General features: G+C 41.1%; 1 protein-coding gene across 1 annotated transcript in view; it reads right to left on the bottom strand.

Annotated features, from left to right (window-relative positions):
- Nucleotides 1-2,433: 2,433 nt before the first annotated feature.
- LOC139742840 (NLR family CARD domain-containing protein 4-like) overlaps nucleotides 2,434-25,679 on the bottom strand; it is a 107,121-nt gene continuing 83,875 nt past the window's right edge. Inside the window, exon 5 of the mRNA XM_071653356.1 lies at nucleotides 2,434-4,317. Within this exon, the coding sequence (XP_071509457.1) occupies nucleotides 4,213-4,317 (105 nt within the window). The 3' untranslated portion in view covers nucleotides 2,434-4,212. The remainder of the gene's footprint in view (nucleotides 4,318-25,679) is intronic.

Here is a 25,679-nt window from a genome sequence, read left to right on the forward strand (position 1 = left end):
CATAATTTCCGCGATGAAAAGATTTTCTTGCTTTTTTGTTAGAATTCAAGAAATCTGTCCAATTATTTCACCCAAAAGTAGTGGCGTAATTACGGAGGGGGCGGGGGGGGGGGGGGGGTGCGCCCCCCTCCCAATCCGCTGGTTAAAAAAAAAAAAAGACTTACCGAAATAGTAATTCAGGTGTTAGTAAACTGCTTTTGAATGAAAGGGTGATCAAGAAATAAGATATTTTTCTATGATTTCTTTTAACCATAATTAGATAGGTATATAGTGTAAAACATTGTTCAAAAAGCCCGGACCCTACAAAAGATTGTGATTCAGCGTGATTCCTGGCATTCTGCATATAAGCAGGATGTGAGGATGTGCGCAGTGTACTCAGTACATCCGAACGAAGAGTGGCTACAATGTTGCGCGATGTGATGTAGAATGTATACCTTTGTACCTTACGCTTCGTTATATCAAAGCTAGATCATTGATTTTGCAGTGTTGCTTTACATACTAGTCTATGTAAAAATGTCTTGCATTGCCAATAAAAAGACTTGACCTGGGCTAATTCCTAACTTATCCATGTACATATAATACACACAGACAAACAAACACGCACAATTAGTTTAGGGGATGGTCTAAAGTGCTGATTTTGGACATCCTTTCCCCGCTTGGTCACTTCGACGCCACCTCGCTGGTCAAACCTCCCCTAGTCATGAACATAAACCCACACCCTTGACTACCAATGGGGGATCCAGGAAGAGAGGCGCACCGGGCGCACCGGGCGCACCGGGCGTCCCCCCCCCCCCTTAAATTTCCAAAGCAAAAAAAAAAATGATAATATATAGCTTCAAACGGCAGTTTTTGGACAGTAAAATGTCAAAACTTTCAAGCTCGCTCGCTCCTCTCGCTCGCATTTAGTCGTAATGCCATTCTCCTGAAGTTGCTGCCAGTAATTGCCGGCAGTTGCGCCTGGTGCGCCCCCTTAATTTCCAGAGCAAAAAAAAAAATATATATATATAGCTACAAACGGCAATTTGGGGACTGTAAAATGTCAAAATTTTCAAGCTCGCTCGCTCTGTTCGCTCGCATTTAATCTTTATGCCATTCTTCTGATGTTGCTGCCAGTATACCATTGCCTGCAGTTGCGCCCGTTGCGCCCCCCTTAATTTCCAAAGCGAAAAAATATGGCTAAGAACGGCAGTTTTTGGACTGTAAAATGTAAAATTTTCAAGCTCGCTCTCTTCGCTCGCTCGCATTTAATCGTTATGCAATTCACCTGATGTTGCTGCCAGTAATAGCCAGCAGTTCCGCCCGGTGCCCCTCCCCCTTAATTTCCAAAGCGAAAGAAACGGCAGTTTTTGGACCGTAAAATGTAATATTTTCAAGCTCGCTCGTTCCGCTCGCTCGAATGTAATCATTATGCTCGCCTGATATTGCTGCCAGTATTTGCCAGCAGTTGCACCCGATGCACCCCCTTAAATTCTAAAGCGAAGAAATATAGCTACAAACGGCAGTTTGTTTGTTTTTTACTGTAAAATGTCAACATTTTCAAGCTCGCTTTTTTTCGCTCGCTCGCATTTAATTGTTATGCCATTCACCTGATGTTGCTGCCAGTAATTGCCAGCAGTAAGATGCACCCGATGCGCCCCCCTTAATTTCCAAAGCAAAAAAAAAAAAAAAAAATACGGCTACAAACGGCAGTTTTTGAACTGTAAAATGTTAACATTTTCAAGCTCGCTCGCATTAAATTGTTATGCAATTCTCCTGATGTTGCTGCCAATAATTAACGGAAGTTGCACCCGTTGCGCCCCCACCCCTCCTTTATCTCCGAAGCGAAAAAAGATGGCTCTAAATGGCAGTGTTTGGACTGTAAAATGTCAAAATTTCAAAGCTCGCTCTCTTTGCTCGCTCGCGTTTAATTATTATGCCATTCACCTGATGTTGCTGCCAGTAATTGCCAGCAGTTGCGCCCGGTGCGCCCCCCTTAATCTACAAAGCAAAAAAAAAAAAAAAATATGGCTACATTTTCAAGCTCGGTCGCTCCGCTCGCTCGCATGTAGTCGTTATGCCATTCCCCTGATATCGCTGCCAGTAATTTGTCGTTTCACACCGTCATTCCATAATCCATTCGGGGTGCAACCCTCTCCGGCACTTCCACACCCTCCCCCCACCCTTGCTCGCTCCCTCGCATACTACCCCCTCCCCCCCCCCCCCCCCCCCCAAGATGAAATCCTAGCTACCGGTGCCCTTTCCCCGCTTGTTTCCCTCAAAAAACAGTAAAAGTCTAAGAATTGAGAGCTTCCTATATTCCAAATGTCTGTCAAAAAAAAATCTCGTAAACATTTAGTGTCAAAACGCACCCCCCCCCCCTTGAAAAAAAGCTAGTGACGCCCCTGGGCATATGATGCCGACAATTTGAATGATTTCCTAAGATTTTTTCTTAAAGATTCTTTTGTATATTTTATTACCATTTAAACACCATTCATATTTGCAGAAATCAAAATGAGTTTAGCCCTTCCTTTTCGTAGAGATAGTTCTATTTATTTTGGTCACCTTTTTTCCATCTTTGTCAAGTTAATGGCTTCATATCTGGCCCCTATCTAAGCACAATGACATGACAAGCAATGCTATTTTCCAACAACATAACAGGCTCATAAATACAGTTGTAAAATTCATTCTGGATCACGGCACACTTCAGGTTTTATACATTCTTACCAACGTGTGAAAATTATTTGGTAAGGTACAATATCCGTTTCAGTACTCAATTCCAAGTAGGTCCTATTCACTGGGAAAAAAAAAAGTGGAAATCTTTTCGTACTATTCTGGCAAACTTAGAATGTCTCGCCTTTTCTGTGGGATTGTTTATTAGGGATTAAAGAATCCATTTTTCTGTTCTTGAGATGAATGTTGCATATCAATAACATTGGCAGCGAATAAACTTGTCTTATTAATCTATTGAACTTTCTTGTGTTTTTTGCACATCTCCCATGAAAACAAAAAGAAATCTGGTTAATAGGTCTGAACCATTAATCTAAAACAATGTTCATTAGATTAAAGGAGGCACTTGCATAAAATTATGGGAATCGACACCCGTTCCTTTTGTTTTTTCAGGAGGCAAACGGATTATACTAACTGAGCAAAATCACTGCCAATATGGAGAGGGTAAATGTGTTGCAATTCCTACGACTGAAACTCGTACAAGGCTGTTAACAAACTCGTTTGTTATCTAGATCTTTGGGTAACTCATGCGGAGCTCGACGTGAGTCGTATCGCGTTCGGCATGGTGCACTCGTTCACGCCTACGTCCATGGCCCTACAGACTGTGTTGCATCAAGGAGGTGGGAAGAGCGCCTCCCTGGTTGCATGCAGCTGGTTGCTATCTCGTTCTGTGGCTACGATAGTAGTTCAACATCCGAAGCATGCATTACGGTCGATATTGCTCTACATGCATTGGCGTGCGAGAGAAGCACTGTTCAGCAGTATGCTCTCGTCACGAGGCGGGCGTGCGAACGTCATGGCTCATGCATTACATTATGTAGCCTATAACCTAGGTGGGGATGCAGCTGGTCTGATGCGACGAGACTACGAACAGTGGATGCGCGCGAATACACCGCCTATGATCCAGTTGTTTGTCGTTGTTTTCTTTTTTTTAATCGGTGGCAGTCTTCCTACACGGAAAAAAAAAACTGCCACCGATCGTGGCGCCTAGCGGACGCGGTAGATCCGTCCACTGTTCGTAGTCTCGCTGCACCAGATGTATCGCTTGGCAAAGACAATTACCTCGCTGCATCATACGTTTAGCTTAACAGCAAATTACAAAGACAATAACTGCATTCTCCGCCTAGATTATAGGCTATGCAATAATCCATCATGCTGAAATCAATATCGCCACATTTCTTTTTTTTTTTTTTTTTTTTGTTCCTACATCTTTTCTTGGGAGAATTTCGGGGGGGGGAGATATTTGTACAGGCCATCCCGCCCCCTCCTTCAAAAGTGGGGGGATATATATCCCCCCCCCCCCGGATTTACGCCCATGCCTGTATCTGCCAGTCCTCTCGATCTTCATTGCCTGGGTCATCCCTGAAGGAGAGAACAATTCACACTAATCCTGTTGCCTATTGTCGAGACACAATGGCCACTACTGCTGGAGGACCCAGCACAAGACAATCTGCAGCTGTGACATGCCAGGTAGTGAAAGAGCTTGTGAAGAATGACGAGTTCAGTTCACTTCTGAAATCCATTGTACGCGAGGCCATGGAAGAAAAGATGGGAGAACTGATGAAAACAATCCAGGTTGTTCAGGGTGAGGTGCTGGACCTGCAACGGAAACTTCACACGAAAGAGAAAGAGATCGATGCATTGAATAAAACTGTGTCAATTGTCAGCAATAGTGTCAATGACCTCGAGCAGTACTCTCGACGTTCTTGCATTCGAATCTTCGGTGTGGAGGAGAGGCCTGGCGAAGACACTGAGGCCACTGCAGCAGACATCATCCGTGACCGGCTTGGTATCACCTTGACGCCAGGAGATGTAGATCGCTGCCACCGCACTGGAAAATCACCAAAGTCAACGACAACACCAAACGCCCGAGAACAAACAAGACACCATCGGTCAATCATCATGAAGCTATCGGCCTACAAAAAGGGACGTGAAATACTTGTGAACAGGGGGACGCTGAAGGGATCTGGAATTTCCATTGTGGAGGATCTGACAGTGAAAAACCAAGCACTCCTGGCAAAAACTCGAGAGAACAGAAAGGTTCTGACAGCGTGGACAGTAGATGGCAAGGTCATCGCCCTTCTGCCTGCCAGTGGTGGAAAAACTGTGAAAAAGATGATACGAGGTGAAGATGACCTCATTCTATAGATTTAATCTGCCAATACTCTTGTTATACTTCCTCAGAGAGCTTAATGTTTGTATGTATTCTGTGCTACTTCCTTGATTTAAGCCTCATTTTCTTTTACAGATTGTATTGTTTTTATTCTTTTCTAGTATTGGTTTATAACTTCGCTCAGTGAATGTGTGTGTGTGTGTGTGTGTGTGTGTTCATTGCAGTACTTCTTCTACTCAGTCATGGCTGTGTTTCAGAAATTTCACAATTTAATCACATAATGTGATGACAACGAATTCAAATTTACCCTATATCAGTATTTTCATTTGTCAAAAAACATAGATATATCAAAATTGTATTCACTTGTGATAAACCCTTTTGAAATAAATTCTGTGAATGTTGATAATGAAACATTGTATGATACAGATATTAAAGATGACAATCAAATGATAACAAGGCCTAAATGTCAATATATGTTTGATGAAGATTTCCGTTCCTGATTTTCTCATGAACAATCAGATTTCTCTGTTTTTCACTTAAACGTGAGAAGTCTCGCGAAAAACTTTGATTAGTTTAATATGATGCTTTTATCACTTGATTATAGTTTTAGTGTTATAACTCTCTCTGAGATTTGGTTTAATGAAAATACAAATTTCAAATTTTATAATATTGAAAATTAGTCTTTGTCTTATATGTTTAGAACTCAGAAGGCTGGCGGTGGAGTTGCTATGTACATCCGGAATGAATATCATCATACATTACGCAAAGATTTATCATGTATTACAACAGAATATGAAATGCTTTTCATTGAAATAGTCATAGAGAAAAAGTCTAATTGTAGCATGCATTTACAGACCACCAAATACTGATATACCTTTTCCTGATAAAATGCATAATGTAATGGAAAAATTGGAATTTGAAAAGAAAGATATTTACTTCACAGGAGATTTCAATATCGATTTATTGAAATGTGGCGTACATAATAAAACACAATATTTTTGGGATACGATGTATTCATTCAATTTATACCCTTTGATTACAAAACCAACTCGCGTATCTACCAAACATGCTTTGATTGATAATATTTGTACGAATGTTTTATTGAATGATCAGTTCCAGACTGGTATCAGCTATAAGGATCTTTCTGATCATTTTCCATTTTTTTTTGTATATTTGTGACTCTGCACCTCAAAACAAACAAAAAGTCGCCAGACATGAATTTTAAGTTAAAACCATATTCTGAAAGAGCAGACTTTAAGCTTTAAAATGATGTATAACTCAAATCAAATGGACTCTCCTAACCTATCTAAATATTGGAAAGACAGCACAAACTCAGGAAAAGTGTGAACTGAGAAAAGAGGCTCTGAAGTACAGTGTTTATTCAAGCGCTTAATCTTTACCAAACCGTGCTGGCTGTGCGATGAATGGGACAAAAAACAGGAAGTAAACCACCAGAGTAACAACAATGAAGGGATTATCAGATTAAACTGAAAGTAGCCATGCCTCATTAACACATTCTGTCCATACTTAATGCCAACTTTCAAAGCAGTAGCTCTATCCCTTCAAAAGTTATTAGAGTTGAAAGTGAAGAGTGTGGACAAGGTTTTTCAGAAAGGAAAAAGGGATTCTAAAGACACACCTGATCACAGTATTCTACCAAAAATGTTCGAGATAAACTGCAAAAAAAAAACACACTTTCCTGCCCGTTTTAAGATACCAAATTTTAGCACAATGTAAAAGAAGACCCACTCTTTCAGAAAATATGAAAAAGTCAAGATCGGCTAGGTTGACCCATTTCACTTATTTTCAGTCCTCACGCAAAATCAGTGTGTGCGACTTTATGTTCGTTTTGAGGTGCACTGTCACATTTAAAAGAAAATTCATGGTTGTGGTAGACAAAGGAAAGAAATATATCCGAAAAAGATGAATAAAAAATGAAAATATATCATTATTCAAACAAAAATTGAGGTTAACTGATCGTACAAATATTTGCAATCAGAATGGTGTAAATGAAAGTTATGATTTTTTCTTTGAAATGTTTTCCTCCATATATAGCAGTTGTCTTCCACTGCGATCTACTCCTTTTAATTCAAATAGTTTACGTTGTAGAAAGCCTTGGATTACGAAGGTATATTGAAATCTATACATCATAGAAATAAGCTGTACAAACTGAGTTCGCAGAATTCAAGAGTTACATATCTCGAGAATCATACGAATTATAGAAATAGACTTATAAATACTATACGATATTCAAAATATAGATATTATACTGATAAATTTTCTTCCTTAAAATGTGATATGAAGAAAACATGGCAATGTATAAATGATATACTTGGAAGGAAGAAAGATATCTCACTACCTAAATGTATGTATAATGATAATGTGAAGTTTTCATCGAGACAAGATATTGTACAACAGTTGAATTCTTATTTTGTTAATGTTGGGGCAAAACTCTCATCATCAGTACCGAACTCTTCACGTGATTTCACTGATTATTTTTCGTGTCAAAATAGTAACTCTCTCTTCTGTACATCAGCATCTACTCATGAAATAGTAGATATATCTGCATCTATTCAAAGTTCAAAGGCAAGCGGTCCTGATGATATCTCGCCAAGAATTGTAAAAGAATGCATTCATTGTTTTGTTGAACCTCTTTGTTATATGGGCAATTCCACGGTAACTCGCGTTACAAATAACGGGTACATTTTTGGGATAATGTGCCAATATCTTTGTAATTGGTAGGATCTACAAGTTACTTTTTTCATCATGGGTTAAGTAGACATACACCAACTAAATGAATCCAAAAAGAAAAATAAAGGACAAACATGTTGGGATTCTTGAATCATTTAATTTCGGTAACTCGCGTTACACAAAAAGGACATGGTCAATTCTATGAAGACCTCTTTTTGGAAAGTCTCCTCATACTAGACAATCTTGATAAAAGTTTTCCTACCTTGAATTGATAGTGGGTTAGGACTCATAAATTAACAATATCAAAGTTGAGTAACAATGACCTGGAAAAATGTAGGGAGCCTTTATGTCGGTAACTCGCGTTACGGTAACTCGCGTTACATTATGTCCACTAACACAGGGTGACACAAATTGATGACATACAATTGTTCTGATGGCACTGAATCTTGTGTTGAATAATCTGAGAGATGCTTATTTGTGTAGATAGTAAAACGAATAAATGTTAAACAAATATTTTACTAATAAACCCAATAGAAGAGTGTGTTTAAGACTAATAAGAGCTTCACTCCTCATAGAGACCTTGAATATGTTTGAATATATACTAGATGATATAGGTGTATCATTACATTGTAAGTTTCAGAGTGTAAAGATGAAAAATGTTGAAAGTCTTTTTAAAACAAAACATAAAAGTATCAAACCCTATATATACAAGTTTACGAAACAGCTTACAATCTTTCAAAAATTCAAATCCTATCTTTGTGAGGAGTGAAAACTAGTACATTTCTTTGCAACTGATTGACAAAAAGACCAGTTCGTAATTCCACTTTGTGCATGAACAAAAAAAGATCATTTGTACGAACAGGCATTTTGGTTTGTAAATTCACTGACATAAAGCATCTGTGATGCGATGATTATTCATGCGATCCTTATCTAAGTGATGCTTGCCAGCACATCCACCTGACAGCAAGAATGGTATTTTGCAATATAAACGGAAATAAGCTGTTACTGCATTCAATACAAAACAATGAAATGGATGCCTGCTAAATTATAAACTGATGGGAGTATTCTGATCCCCTGATCTAAATGCAAGTTCATTCTTTTTTTGAACAGAAGTTCCATAAATTGTTATGTCATGCAAGCTTTATGCATTATGCTGCTTTGAAAACAAGTGAAGTGCCGAACCAACTGAGAAAAAAGAAAGGTCATTTGTACCAATGTGTACATGAGCTACAGTGTATACGAACTGGCTTATTACCCTACATCGACGTACATAAGCACTGATTTGATCAGTGTTTTAGTAGTAGCCATGATAAAAAAAGTCATGGGCGTACATACTCAAGCAGTATTCAAACTTACGACCTCCTGATCACTGGACAGGTGTCATCTCCACTAGACCACCGTGCTTTCACCCGGAAGCAAGTGCTGGCTCTAATCCTTATAACATGCAGTTGGTACTGCGTAATTATTCAAATTCATGAAATTCTTCCGTTGAGATGTTTTCATTGCAACTGATTGACAAATTGCCCTACATCAACGTTAATAAGCTCACTGAATTGATCAGTGTTTTATTAGTAGCCATGATAAAAAATCATGGGCATACATACTTGAGCAGGATTCGAACCCACAACCTCCTGATCTCCGGACAGGTGTCATCTTCAGTAGGCCACCAAACAAGGATTAGAACCAACACTTGCTGTGCTTTATAGCATTCTGTAATAAAAATTCTGTAATACTGACGCAGGAAATTCAAAAGATAAATCTAATGGTCTCATTCACTGCTGGATACATATACAGTATGCAATGAAAGCCAGGCTAGACTCTTCAAAGTGGCATGTGATCAGTGGCCTTGATGCTAATCACAGTTTATTAGGCTGCCCTCCTTTGTTTCAGTCCAGCATAGTGTGTATAGCACTGCATTTGATTGTTTTCACCACAATCTAGCTCAATTAAGTGCTAAAATTTGCTTATGTTGGGGGAAACTTGTGTTTATAGTTGGTAACTCGCGTTACATGCCGGTAACTCGCGTTACATGGTAACTCGCGTTACACTTTTCATTGACATTTTTTAATGTGATAACAGTGTTTATTCAAGTCAACATCCTGTGTACAGTATCAGGGTGTGATGAATTTAGAAAATTATGATTCCCAACAAATTACCTCCACTGCTTCCTTCAGAATGAAAAATATTTCTTGTTTCGGTAACTCGCGTTACATGGCTCAAGGGCTGAACTTTCATGTGGTGATTAGAATTTTTTGAAGGTGGCATAAAAATTTCCTCATGGGAGACTGAAGTAGAACCAATTTGCTTCTTTAAAATAAATTAATTGAAGTGCTAGCAGAATTTTTCTATTAAAAAAAATTATATCAAGTTAAGCATGCATTTTAGCAATTTGGATGACTGAAAAATTGCCTTCAACATATGTAGCTGTTTCTCGGGAAATATTTGACCGATTGATATAATTCTTTGAGTTTCTTTAACTTCAATATATGGGTAATACATAATGAGTAATTCTTTTGCAATATAATAAAGTTGAAATTTTAGTGCCATGTCCACATTCCCATGGAATTGCCCATATTCATAATTTATCTGTGCAGTCTGGTGTTGTCCCTGATAATCTGAAAATAACCAAAATTGTTCCGTTATTCAAAAAGGATAATCCAGAATGTATTGAAAATTATAGACCGCTTGCAATTCTTTCTATTTTTGCTAAAGTTTTGGAAAGACTTATATACAATCGTCTCTCTAAGTTTTTAACCAAAAATGATGTATAGATACCTGAACAATTCGGATTTCGAAAATATTTCTCTACATGTTCTAGCGTAATATCCTTCACAGATTATATTTTGCAGAAAATTGATGATGGTAATTATTGTTGGGGAGTATTTATGGATTTGTCAAAAGCATTTGACACCATCGACCACAAGATTCTAATAAAGAAATTGTATTTATATGGAGTGAGAGGTGTACAATTACAATGGTTTGAAGATTATTTGTCCAATAGAAAACAGTATGTGATGGTCGATGATGTCAGATCCTCTTATCTCTCTGTAAATATTGGTGTACCACAAGGTTCTGTTTTGAGTCCTTTGCTTTTTGTTATTTATGTTAAATTGTTCTTGTGTTTTTAAGTTTTCACTCTTTGCTGATGACACAGTGGTTATGTTTTCACACAAGAATATTGCTTTATTGATAAGGACAATGAATACGCAACTTCAGTTTTTAAATGAATAGTTTAAGAGTAACAAATTACTTTTGAATTATCAAAAAAAAAGAAATGTGTTATTTTCCATTCTATTAATTAAAGAGTATTGTTGAACAGTGATACTTTAATGATAGATAGCAATGTTATTGAAAGAACTGATTCAATTTCTTTTCTAGGTATACTTTTCAATGAATCCCTTAGTTGGAAACTTCATATATCCAATGTTTCTTCAAAGATCTCACGGACAGGTGGGATTTTATCAGAACTCAAACATTTTTTTTTTTTTTTTTTTTTACCAAGAAAAATATTATCATTTATAACTCTTTAGTATTGCCACATGTGAATTACTGTAATAAAATTTGGGGCAAAACATATAATGCACATATTAATAAACTTGTTCTTCTTCAAAAACGAACAATATGTTTAATAAATAATGCACCATATTGTAGTCCCAGTATATCTTTGTTTACTAAATTATAGATTTTGCCATTGCATGAACTTGTCAGATTGAATATCCTTATCTTTATGTTTAAATACGTATCCGGGCACTAACCCCCTGGAAAACTACCCTCCGGGATAACTACCACCCGGATAATTACCGCCCAGGTCTATTCCCCCCAGGGCAACTACCCCCCCCCCCCGGACAACTACCCTCCTAGGGCAATCACCCTCCAGGGTAATTACCCCCTAGGACAACTACCACCCGGTTAGCTACCCTCCTAGGGCAACTACCCCCAAGGGCAATTACCCCTAGGACATCTACCCCCGGATAACTACCCCCGGGTAACTATCCCCTGGATAACTACCCCCGGATAACTACCCCCCAGATAACTACCCCCCGGATAACTACCCCCTGGGTAACTACCCCCCGGATAACTACCCCCAGGATAACTACCACCCGGATAACTACCCCCAGGATAACTACCCCTAGGATAACTACCACCCGGTTAATTACCCCCCGGATAACTACCCCCAGGATAACTACCACCCGGAGTACTACCCCCAGATACCCCCCATAACCATACCCCGAACCCCCCCCCCCTCCACCCCGCCCCCCTCCACCCCGCCCCCTCCGGGTACTTACCCACTAGACAACCCTCCCTCCCCAAAAGCTACCACCCGTTGTAATTTTTCCATAAGTTCATAACACCATATCAGAAGACTAAGCTCATGTACATTAATGCATCTTTCTCTTACATTGTCATCATTTACTCTTTTGGCTTGTCATTTTCTACCGTTATAACACATAAGACGATAAACATAAAAAAATTAGAGTTGATTTCAACGCAATTCATATTTCCTTAACATTAGCGAGGGACCCTTCGATATAAAGCCATAATTTCTGATAGGATCCGGGCACGGTTTTATGAAAGATATACTGACAAGCTGTCAGTCCCACACATTTACCAGTCGTTGTAGGTCGATCCAAGCAGGTCCATAGTAACAAGTCAGTGACTAGAGCTTATCAATCAAGCAGAACCCATGATTTTATTAAAATTATTAGAGATTAACAAGATGTCATAACTGGCAAATTCTATCAAACGGTGCCCTCTAATCTGTCATAAGAGTATAATTACAGCTTATTTCAAATTCAAGTAGAATTGTGCTAATTTTCAATTTAAATGTTCTCGATACTTTAAGGGGAAATCCAGTTCAAATATAAGTTAGTCTTATTAGACAGAGTAAAATATTACGAGTTTAACGGTATTTTTTTTTTTTTTTACAAAACACCCCTAGTTGCTAACGAAGTCTTTTGTCCTGCACCCTCTTTTTGAATAGATCTAGAAAGTTGTAGTTGACAAAATCCTTTTTACATTAGGACTGCCCTGTTTTATCCAAGCCATCTCAAGACTATTTTTTTTTTCACTAAAACTTGAATCCTTCTCGGAATTATGTGCTCTTTAATATTTCGTTAGGGGTTTCTAGTTATCTCATCCAAAAGATGTTAAAAACCTGAAGTTAGGTCTCGACCAAAATCAGACGATATGAAAAAATGTTGGTTTTTTTTTTCAATTCAAATAGCAAACGTTGTTCAAAAAATAACAATGAGAGACGTTATTTTCTGGGGGAGAGTTATTGTAAGAGGAGTTATTCTTTGGAGCCTAATTTTAACAAGGAGTAAATGTCAAGGGAGGTAATGCTCTGTGGTGATCATACGAAGGAGTTGACAATCTCTTCCCACATCCCTGATATACTAGTTGTTAATGCCCAATGATGCAGCAGGGAAATTCCGAATGAGCGTTAACGGTGTAACAGTAAAATAGTTACAAAACTGATGAAACAATGCAAAGAAAGCATATTAACAAAGAGACGAAGTACACAAATAAAGACACAGTGCACTCCCGTTACAACGAACACGGTTATAACGAAATTTCGTTATAACGAAGCAAAACTTCTGGTCCCAAAATTATCGCCACTAAAGTCTATGGTACAAAATTCGCTTATAACGAAGACGGTTATAACGAAATTTTCGTTATCACGAAGTCTTTTCTGCGCGCCACTGACAAAGAAAAACAAAAGAAATGTGCTCCGTTATAACGAAATGCGGATCGCATTCGAAAATGCGTAGCGGAACAGGCATATTTATAACGTCTCTGCATGAGCGAACGCTTCACATCACTGTATGTTCACTCCGTGTATTACGCACAGTTTCCGAGGGGAACTTGTGTTATTGTAATACAATAATTTTTAATTCAGATAAGGTTTGTTTTGTTGTTCCGAAGTCCTTTAATACAACTAAATGTCCGTTAGTTCGGAAATGAAATAGGGTTAAGTTATTAAGTACATTTTGGCGTTATTCACCTAATAAAAAAAAAATGTTGGTGTGCGCCTTCCTAGGTAGCCCCACAACTTTTGAGCTCTGTATTTGTTTGGGATTGTGTTTGATTTTGTGCAGCGTTGTTGTATTCTGTTTGCAAGTGATGATTCATGGTGTTTTTGTGCTTCAACTGGGCAAATTTGAAGGGAAGTTATCAAGTTGTTCCCTTGTATTTTCAAGATTTGGAAATCATTTGGCTAATACTGGAAGGAAACCACCATAACCTGCACTCTTGCATCCCATGTACAGTACCAATGTCTACAGCACTAGAGACTGCAATCTTTTGTGAGAGGATTAGCATCTTTCGCTGCAAGAATGGCAGGGATCAAACTGTGGTCTTTGTGCTTTTTAGTGACTATAGTCACGGTATCTTTGACCCGTGGACTTGAATGCAACTATCCTATTGATGCCAGTGAATGGAGGAGAGCTGCATGCATTGAGAGTACATCCAGAGGCTCCCGTGTAAAACTCTATGGACAGCCATTCCCATACTACAGCAACTCTACAGCATGTTTTCAACTAGCCATCCAGTTGTCTGGGGACGTCCAACTAAATTCAGGCCCATCAAGCGACGAGCGTCACAACGATCTTCAGAACCACCGTGACATGGAATTGCCCTCCCACAGTCAGCCGAACATAAGGTATGATGTTCCCACACTTCATCGTCTGAACATCAAACGCCAGCAGTCGATGCTATTACAGGATTTATGGCACAGGATCTGTGAGCTGGGTATCGGACGTAGAAGACGTACTCATCGTGGTCGACGAGCCACCAAGACTCACTCTGAGATGCCTACTACCATCAAGGGTCACCGCTCTTCAGACCAGAATGAAGAGAAAACTGTTTGTAATCACCTTCAAGGCAATGACGACAACAATGAACTCACTGAACATTTGACTGACTTTACGTTCTCTGTTAACATACACTGTAGGGATTGAAATTAGCACATGTAAACATTTGCAGTTTGCTTCCAAAATGTGACCATATCAGGGAAAAATTTGTGAATAATCCCTTTGATGTTTTGTCTTTCTCTGAAACCCATTTGGATAACACTATCAACGATGCAGAAATACAATTTGAAGGATTTTCAGTTGAAAGAAGGGACCGGAACCGTCGCGGAGGCGGTGTGGCAGTCTACGTTTCCAATGCGATAGCATACAAACGGAAATATGATTTTGAGCACCCTGATATTGAATGTTTGTGGATAGAACTGAAAATCACCAATATGAAACCCATTCTGATTGGTACATATTGTAGCGTAGCCGGGGAGCGGTCCAAGAGCCTTAATTCTTGTGTCTACAGGTATAATGTGTACTATGTGTAGCAGCACATCAGCACCTTATTCATATAGCTCTCATATGCAGCCTATCTCATACACCACGTCTATATACGTGCATTCGGACTCACTAGGCGCATTAGAAACCCAGGCATATCATTCTCCCAATCAACCATACAGCAACCCATTCACAGGGTCTAGTACCAAAGACTACCAGTTGCAAGAAGGAGGCTGGTGTTGAAACGACAGTCCGAAATACGGTTCAGTGCAGCATTGCTATATTGTAGTTCCTGCTGTTACAACCGATGGTTTTCTCTCTGCTAAGCTCTGTTACACTGGCCTAGTGGTTCCCATTAATTTTATAGTTATTCCTAGAGAGAGAGAGTGCTGTGGACCCGCACTTACCCCCCAACCCAACTGAAAAGTTGTGCAGTGAGCTCGTGGTATTTATACCCTCTCGAGTCAGGGTCACGTGACCAATCCTGTCTTATTAACCCATCATGTATCAAAATGTATCGGAGTACTATACAACCCTACTTCTATGGCTTAATATTTTCTGAGCCCTTTTCCCTAGGGCTTCTGGCCTTTTTCCCTCCTTTGGACATCATTAACCTTGGTTTCTGTACAGGGTGTATCACAAAACTATAGGGTGTTCCAAAACCTTCTGTACAATTTCTCCATAGGAAATGCACGGGGGCAAACTCTATGGGATTTTTACACATGTTCAGAAATTAAGGGCATGAGCCGCATATTTTAAAGGTGCTCTATCGCATTTTCGCCACACTACCCCCTCCTTAGAATGAAACCTACTCCTGGAGGTTGGTGTGGAATGTTTTGTCATTACTCTCTTCATTATCAACTGCATTAAAAATCAAACATATCAAGTTATATTCCCACTATTATCTCGTACTTCCCCTATGAGCTTTTGGGTGTCAACAGAGCTTGCAGATTACAAACTTGGAAATGTATTTACAAAGTGTACATATATACATCCTGAATCATGGAGTTTGAATTTTGGTGGGGTATTTCTCCCATTCCCAGGCCGAAATGTAAGGACATAGTTGGGTTTTCCTGTAATTTGCTTCGTCTACCAATTTCTCATTTATATAAACTGGGAACAAAATCAAACTTTTCCAAACAGCTTAGTTTTGGGACCTCCATGATTCGGGCTTACAAGTTCAAAACAATCCAATTCGACAGTTAGACTTATGACTATACTTTCTTCGTCTTCTTCTCTTCTTCCATTCTTCATCTTCTTCGAGAACTTCAATTTCTTCTGTCGTTGGTTCTCAGCAGCTAGCCAGGACGTGGGGCTAGCTTCGTTTTATAAAACAATCCAAAATGTTATTTTTTTTCTCTCTTTTTCTGTTCATTCTTATTCAAACCAAAATTTGCCAAAATAAATCAGGTTACAATTTGGGTTGGATGAGTGTGGACCAGTGTCTGTATGTTAAACCACACACAGTGAAAGGTGCTACCACTCCTCATCCGAATTTGGACATAATACCACTACGTATTAACGACGGAGGACGATCACTGCCACTCGCACATTAGTCTAGTCCATCAGACCCGTACCGCTTTGGTTTCCTTCTCGGGCGGAGAAATAGTCGATATTCGTCTTCGTTGGTAGGAGTCTGTGTCTCGGGTGTTTGTTTTCTTGCCACTTTTGCCGGTATTCTCTCTTTGAAAAGTCGCAGCCTGTCTCGATGTACAATTTTTGGCTTCCCTGCTGGTTCCTTCTTTACTCGATAGGTTACATCGCTCAACTTGTCGAGTACTTTATACGGACCAAGCCAATTTTGTCTCAGTTTTGGGGAAAGCCCCTTCTTTGTTGCTGTGTTGATTAGCCAAACTGCATCACCCCTTTTCAATGGATTGGATACCGCTCTTCTGTCGTACGTTGCTTTCTGGCGAGTGCTGCTCCCTCGTATGTTTTCTCTCGCCAGGTCGTGTACTTTCCTCATTTTCGTTTCCAGCGTGTATGTATAGTTGGTTTCTTCTTCAGTGTCTGTGGTTGTATTGGGTAGTAGAACATCAATTGGGAGTTTCACACTTCTTCCCAGCATCATTTCACATGGTGAGAATTTAGTAGTGTCATGAATTGATGTCCGGTAGGCCATCATCACGTATGGGAGCCATTCGTCCCAGTCTCTTTGGTCAGGTGCTACGACTTTTGAGAGCATTGCCTGGAGTGTCCTGTTAAATCGCTCGACCATCCCATCTGATTGAGGGTGAAAGGGTGTGGTGCGTGTCTTGTCTATATCCAGTAGTCGACAAACTTCTTTGAAGAGGTTTGACTCGAAATTTCTTCCCTGGTCGGTGTGGATTTCAACTGGTATACCAAACCTACAAACGAACTCTTCTACCAGCACTCTTGCTACTGTCTCTGCTGTTTGATTGGGGATTGGGAAAGCTTCTGTCCACTTTGTGAAGTAGTCAGCTACTACCATAATGTATTTGTTCCCGTTCCTTGACGTAGGAAGTGGTCCCATGATGTCGATAGCTATTCTCTCCATTGGCTTTCCGACATTGTACTGTCTCATTTTGGCTTGTCTGCGTTGAGATACCTTCTTTGCTCCTCCGCAGATTTGGCATGAGTTACACCACTCCTCCACATCTCTCCGGTAACCGTACCAGTAGAATCTCTCTTTTACTCTCTGCCCTGTTCGTGTGATTCCAGTATGACCTGTCATTCTGTGATCGTGGAGCTGTTTTAATGCTTCTGCCTTTAGATTTTCAGGTACAACAAGCTGCCAGATTATCTGATTGCCATCCTCACTCTCCCATCTACGGTAGAGAAGACCATTCCTCAGATGCAACCTGTCCCATTGCATCCAATATGCTTTGAGTTCTGGTCCTTCCAGTGACACTTCTTCCCACGGTGGTCGATAATTTGCCTGTTTCCAAGCCATAACCTTCCGAAGACACCTGTCTTCTTGTTGAGCATCGGCCACATGCCCAACTCTCCAGCTCCCTATACCAGAGCATTTATCCGGTCTGTCCTGAGCGTCCTCAGGCTGACCCGACTGTATCCCCACACTGTGAACCCGGACATCAGTCCCATGAGCTTCCTGCTCATCATCCGAAGCAAAGCCCTTTGCCTCTTTCTGCTCACAATGCTTACAGTCCACGCATGGTCTACGTGAAAGCCCATCAGCGTTCCCATGCGAATTTCCTGCTCTATGCTGGATCCGAAAGTTATAAGTGCCGAGGAGTTCAAGCCATCGTGCTACTTGCCCCTCCGGGTTTTTAAACCCCATCAACCACCGCAGTGCCCCATGATCAGTACGTATCAGGAATTCTGCTCCATAGATGTAAGGGTGAAAGTGTTTCACTCCCTGAACGAGTGCCAACAACTCCTTCCTTGTCACACAATACTGCCTTTCTGCTTTATTCAAGGCACGGCTGAAGTAAGCTACAACACGTTCCTGGCCATCTTGTACTTGTGAGAGTGCTACGCCGATTACGTCATTGCTTGCGTCTGTGTCAATGATGAAGGGGTCATCATCACGTGGGAATGCGAGGATAGGTGACGATGTTAGGGCGCGCCTGAGTGTCTCGAAAGCTTGCTCGCAGTCTTGCGTCCATCTGAACGGAGCGCCTTTCTCCGTTAACTTGTGCAGGGGTCTTGCAATGCGTGCAAAGTCTTTCACAAAGCGCCGGTAGTAAGAACAAAAACCGAGGAAACTTCTGACTTCCTTCACTGTTTTTGGTCTCGGCCACTCATTCACTGCAGTAATCTTGCTTGGGTCCGTTGCTATGCCATGTTCAGAAATGATATGCCCGAGGAATGGGACTTGGTGCCTGAAGAGAACACATTTCGAGGGGGATAGTTTCAAATGAGCATCACGCAGTCGTTGAAATACCTCTGTGAGTCGCTCTAGCTCTTGTTCAAATGTCTGTCCGAACACTATGATATCGTCTAAGTATACCAAACATGTCTGCCACTGTAGACCATGCAGCACTTGCTCCATCAATCGTTCGAACGTTGCTGGTGCATTGCAGAGTCCGAAAGGCATTACTTTGAATTGGAATAGCCCTCCCTCAGTTACGAATGCGGTCTTTTCCTTGTCATGCTCATCCATTTCAATTTGCCAATAGCCACTAGACAGATCTAAAGTCGAGAACCATTTTGTTCCTCCGAGTCTATCGAGCGAGTCATCTATTCGTGGAAGCGGGTAGCTGTCTTTCTTGGTTATGTCGTTGAGTTTGCGATAGTCTACACAGAATCTAGTTGATCCGTCTTTCTTTTTGACGAGCACCACTGGCGACGACCATGGGCTAGAGGAAGGCTCTATTATTTCTTCCTTTAGCATTGCGGAGACTTGTTCTTTTGCGTCCTCCCTCTTGTGAATGGGCAGGCGCCTTGCGTGTTGTCGGATAGGTTCAGATTTTTCCGTGTTTATTGTGTGTTTCACAATTCCAGTTCTGCCTATATCGTTTTTGCCAGTGGAGAAGATGTCTTGGTAATTGTGTAGTAATGAGGCCACTGCATCCCGTTGACTAGCATTGAGTGTTTCTGTACTTGCTTCCAGCAATTCCTTCAGATATTCAGGGACATTCTCGCCTGTGCTGTCCATACTTGTTCTGATAGACTCCTCTGTAGTCTCGTCATTGGCTAGCACCTCATCTACTTCCTGACATGTTGCTACCCTAGTGTTCTTGTATATCGTCTGTGTCTCTTCAGCGACGTTTGCTATCCTTATTGGGACTGTGTCTCTGTCTGTGCCTATTAATACTCTAGCTACTAATAGTGGGTATTTCTCCACGAATTTCTCATTCGGCTCCATAATCATACCATTCGGTAATGTGGTTGGTACCCCATCTAGTCTCCCTGGGACAACGATCTCTTCTCCTGCCTTAATGCATATTGTCTCTGTTAAACGCACTGTGTAGACGGTTGGGTAGTCATGCTGCTCTGCATCAGTAATTTCATCTCCAACCCGAACCATATTCTGACTTGGTTCAATCGTACATTTGCAAAGCTTTAACAGATCCATCCCGATTATTGCTTGTGGCTCTATGTCAGCTATCCAAATGTCATGACGCAGGGTGACATTTCCAATTTTGATGCTCATTTTGCCCTTCCCTTGTATTGGTTTGGTTTCACCATCTGCCATGGTCATGTCTACATCAGTCCACTGTAATACAGGCTTTTGATTTGGTTCGAATTTCTCAAACGCCCTTGTACTTAATATTGTTGCATTTGCTCCCGTATCTACCAAAGAGTGGATTTCTTGCCCATTGAATTCTACAGGTATAATGATGCCGTCTGTTCCTCCACTGCAAAAGCGCGTAAACACTGTATGGGGCCGTGAGCTATCTACTGCCGGTCCCCGACCCCTGGACTCGGCTGGGCTGAGTTTCCCTGCCTACTTTCTGCAGTTCCACCGTGTTGTGCATGCATTCTACCTCCGGGGCTCTGGTTCTTACAGTCTTTCTGCAAATGCCCAAGTCTTCCACATTTCCAGCATCTCGGACCAAATGAACGCCCGCCCATTTGTGTGGGCTCAGAATCTCTGTGGAAGCCAGTCTTTTTCGCCACCCCTGCCTTTGACAGCTCTGCCATAACTGCAGCTACAATTTTCTCCACTGCATCTGAAGAAATGACTGCTCCATCATCTTTTACATTGCCCATCTTATTCCCAACGTTAACGTTACGGACCTGTTTCCTTTGTGGGAAATTTCGCCTACGCTCTGCTATTTGGAAAGCCTCAACTTCTACAGCAGCCCCAATAGCCTCCGTAAGTGAAGTAGGATGAGCGTTATACACTCCAAAGCGGATATCGGGGTCCTGAATCGCATCTATGAAATGGTCCTTAGCTAGAACATCTTGCAGCTCCGCCTTTGCTGTGGGATACGCCCTCCTAGTAAGGCGCCGCACCGCTTGCCCTAGCTCAGGTAAGGATTCATCCTTCCCCCTCCTTCTGTTTCTTAATTCCACCCGATACATCTCGGTTTGGTTTTCGGGTTGAAACCTAGCCTTTAGGGCAGCCTCCAGTGACTTGAAATCGTGCCTTTTCTCTGATTCGAGATCGCTCAAGACGGCTCGAGCATCTCCCCTCAAACTGGCAGCTAGCTGCATTGATTTTGTCTTGTAACCCCATCCATTCAGTTCTGCAATAACATCAAACTGGACTGCAAAATCATCCCAAGCTGACGATCCGTCATAAGTGGGAGCCTTAGCTGTGTTACTGCGTTTGGTTTTGGGAGCTTTGTTCTGCTTTAAAAGCCTGCCTAGCATTGTTGCTAAATTCTCATTTTCCTCCCTGTCAGATACATCTGTTTCCGATGAGTCTCTGGCTTCATTACCCTCATCTTGCCTGCCTTGTGGTTGAAAAATAATTTCATCGCTTTCCATGCCTGGACTGCCAACTAGATTCTCCATTGTGATAGTATGGGCTCGTATCACTGGATCTTGGGATTTCAAAACGCTTTTCTCAACGTATATCCCTGTATACTACAATTGCCTGTTTCAAAATCTTCCCAAAATCCCACCGCTGCCACCAATTTTTGTAGCGTAGCCGGGGAGCGGTCCAAGAGCCTTAATTCTTGTGTCTACAGGTATAATGTGTACTATGTGTAGCAGCACATCAGCACCTTATTCATATAGCTCTCATATGCAGCCTATCTCATACACCACGTCTATATACGTGCATTCGGACTCACTAGGCGCATTAGAAACCCAGGCATATCATTCTCCCAATCAACCATACAGCAACCCATTCACAGGGTCTAGTACCAAAGACTACCAGTTGCAAGAAGGAGGCTGGTGTTGAAACGACAGTCCGAAATACGGTTCAGTGCAGCATTGCTATATTGTAGTTCCTGCTGTTACAACCGATGGTTTTCTCTCTGCTAAGCTCTGTTACACTGGCCTAGTGGTTCCCATTAATTTTATAGTTATTCCTAGAGAGAGAGAGTGCTGTGGACCCGCACTTACCCCCCAACCCAACTGAAAAGTTGTGCAGTGAGCTCGTGGTATTTATACCCTCTCGAGTCAGGGTCACGTGACCAATCCTGTCTTATTAACCCATCATGTATCAAAATGTATCGGAGTACTATACAACCCTACTTCTATGGCTTAATATTTTCTGAGCCCTTTTCCCTAGGGCTTCTGGCCTTTTTCCCTCCTTTGGACATCATTAACCTTGGTTTCTGTACAGGGTGTATCACAAAACTATAGGGTGTTCCAAAACCTTCTGTACAATTTCTCCAGAGGAAATGCACGGGGGCAAACTCTATGGGATTTTTACACATGTTCAGAAATTAAGGGCATGAGCCGCATATTTTAAAGGCAGCCGATCGCCATCCCTAATGGTACGTAAACTCCGAACGACCGAAGTTTGTGCATGCTACCACTGAGACAAGTGTGTGTGTGTGCGTGTGTGTGTACGCATCATACACAAACATTGTCACCGCGAGCTGCGGTGATTGGAGGAGAGAGGCCAGAAGACGTTGCGGCGTGTGTGTGTGTGTGTGTGTGTACGCATCATACACAAATATTGTCACCGCGAGCTGCGGTGATTGGAGGAGGGAGGCCAGAAGACGCGTGGCTCTTTCAGCCTCTCTTCATGTGCATCCGCACTGAGAGCAGGGAGGTGACCCTCCCTGCTGAGAGTGTGCGTCCATTCGGAAGCTCTCGTGGCTCGCTGGGACAGCCATTTTGGGTTAGGAGATAAGCACAGGGAGCTCTCTTGTAGCCTACCATATTTTCGCTGACCCATTGAGCCAGCGCTATTCTCATTCGGGGGTCACTACATTTGATACAGAATGGGGGAGGCAGCGTGTTGCGTTCGTCTCCGTGCCGCACGAACCACTCGCCACGACTGAGTGTCTTTAAAGGTGCTCTATCGCATTTTCGCCACAATATTATCGTCCTCCTAAATCAGACACACGATATCATGAATGTATGGTTGATAGCATAGCCCAGGTCACGAATACCGCTCTCGAGAGTGTTATATACTTGGTGATTTCAATTAGGATATGTTCACGATGAGAGAATCTCGGATAGTTAAACAGTTATGTAATCAATATGATTTGCATCAGGTGATTGAGCAAGCGACTAGAGTAACTGAGAACTCTTCTACATTTATTGATCTTGTTTTAACTAACCGACCTGCAAATGTGTGTGAAAAAAAAAATGTTGTAACGCACGGGTTGAGTGACCACAAGCTCATATACGTAGTATGTAAGCATTATAGACTAAAATTACCTCCCAGGATTGTGCATACACGGGCTTTCAAGCGTTTGAATGCAGACGCTTTTTGCAAGGCACTCTAAGATGCCCGTATGGATACGGTTGTTAAACAGGGGGATTCGGAAGAAGGATGGAAAGTATTGAGAAACACTTTTACTGAGATCTGTGATACCCATGCTCCTTTTATTTCGTTAAGAGTAAGAGGGTTAAAGACACCATGGGTTACCCCGGAGTTCATTAATTTGTCACGTGAAAGAGATTATCTTCGTGCAAGGGCTGAGCGAACAAATGACTCTTTAGCATGGAGACATTTCAGAAGTTGTCGAAATCATGTGAATAATCTGAGGACCACACTAAAAAAAGGAGTATTGCCAATACCAAATTGTGTCAAACAAAAATAATCCTACCCAACTATGGAAAGTGTTAAAGAGTCTTTCTCCTACTTCAACGTACAGTGTACCGTCCAGTATAAGTCGAAATGGTTGCTGCGAGACAGATCCATTGAAAGTGGCTGATACATTTAATCGGTTTTTTGTGTCAATCGGTAGTGAACTGGTAGCTAAATTCTCTTCTGCAGAATCCAGAGTTGCGCATGGGGATAATTATCACTCAGTCAATCCAGGTACCTTCGCTTTTGTGATTGTAGATGAGAGTTTTGTTATGAAATAGTTGCAATCAATTCGGACTGACAAGTCAACCGGATTGGACGGTATCAGTGCCCGCCTTCTCAAACTGGCTGCACCTCTTGTTAGCAAACCGCTTACTGACCGTTGTAATCCTTCCCTTGGATCTGGGGTAATTCCCCAAGAATGGAAACTAGCCACCGTCACCCCCATTCACAAAGGAGGGGATAAGGACAGTGTAAATAACTCCTATTTCAATTATTCCAACAATAATGAAGGTGCTGGAGAAAGCTGTTCACACTCAGTTGCATGATTATCTGGCTGACCTCGACCTGTTAACACCACAACAATCAGGCTTTAGGAAAGGGTACTCAAATACAGTTTTAATGTATGTCAGTGATTATGCATTCAGGAATATGGACAACGGGAAACTGACAGGTTTGGTATTCCTAGACATAAGGAAAGCTTTCGACTCCGTGGATCATTGCCTGTTGTAACATAAACTACGTACATATGGTATAGGTGATAACGCGATATCATGGTTCAAATCATATTTGATAGGTCGGAAACAAAGCACAATGATCCAAGGGAAAAAATCTGATACACTGGCACTCAAATCAGGAGTACCGCAGGGTTCTATTTTAGGACCGCTGCTCTTTACGCTTTTTGTTAACGACCTACTCTCTGTTGTCAAACACAGCAAAATCGTTCTGTATGCAGATGACACTGCTATTATGTATAGCGCTCCGAGTCCCAAAGAATTAGAAACTGTATTGAATGACGATCTAAGGCGAGTAGAGAGTCTTGGTTGAACTCGAAGTTTTTGTTAGTCGGCACCCCACAGAGAGTAAATGGTATCAGGGAAGACATTGATATTCAGATTGAAAGTGTGTCGATAGAACATGTGAAGACGGTCAAATATTTTGGTGTTTGGTTGGATCAACACTTGACCTGGAATGAACATGTTGCCCAGGTATCTGCCAAAATTGCTTCCAGGCTAGCTTTGCTCCGTAGAGTAAGAAAGTACTTGACTGTAGAGAGCGCTAAGCTATTAGCAAATGCTCTGATTTTACCTTACTATGATTACTGCTCAAGTGTGTGGACAAACTCAAGTCAAAGAATAAAATATATTCTTATCAAGCAACACAAACAAACAGCAAGAATAGTTTTGCAGACAAACACTCGAACCTCAACGAATGAAATGTTCACACGTCTAAAATGGATAGATATGGAGAAGAGATGGAAATTTCAGAAAGGAAAACTTATGTTCGACATTCTGAATGTTTCTGCCCCTGTATATCTGCAGAGTATGTTTTCAGCTGCCATGAGTGTACATCGATACAGTACGAGAAACGCTCAAAGTAGAGGTTTAGTTGTACCCAAAGTAAAAACTGATTTGGCAGAAAGGCATTTTCTTTTGATGGTGCAATACTTTGGAATAGCTTTCCAAGTGAAGTGAGAAATGCTCAAACAAAGCAAACCTTTTGTACTCAGTTTCTGAAAAGTCGGCAATATTAAGATGCTGTATTGGTGATTATCATATACATGATTACATGTGATAATTTGGTATAAGTTTTTATTTTTTTTCACAAGCAATATTGTTGTTGTAATGACTTGAAGTTATATACACACATGTGTTTTCTATGGTGTGTACAAGTTTGTAGGAATGAAGACCCACCTTTGGTAGTTGTCGGTGAGTATATGTGCTGTGGTGACAGGTTTTGTTTTTCTTTTCTTGTCTTTTCTTTTCTCTTCTTTTCTCTCTTTTTTTCCCTTTCTCTGTTTTGAAGGTCATTCAAATTGCCAGTGGATGAGATAGGCTTTCTGGTTAACTGTTGCACAATGTGTTGCCATGGTACCATGGCAACAGCGTTTTCACTGACAAACACAGAAATTACTGATATATTTATTTTTCTCAGATTTTGGGCATTAGACAAGAGATATGATATACAGCTGTATATAATGCCAGTGGGCAGTGTATTCGTATTCTTATTTTATGTTGAGTAACATATTATTATTATGTTCATAAGTTTGAAATAGTAAGAATAT

The sequence above is a fragment of the Diadema antillarum genome, unplaced genomic scaffold (genome assembly GCF_040938485.1).
Source record: "Diadema antillarum isolate AM-2024a unplaced genomic scaffold, OU_Dant_1.0 seq00001026_RagTag, whole genome shotgun sequence".
In the NCBI taxonomy this organism is placed as follows: domain Eukaryota; kingdom Metazoa; phylum Echinodermata; class Echinoidea; order Diadematoida; family Diadematidae; genus Diadema; species Diadema antillarum.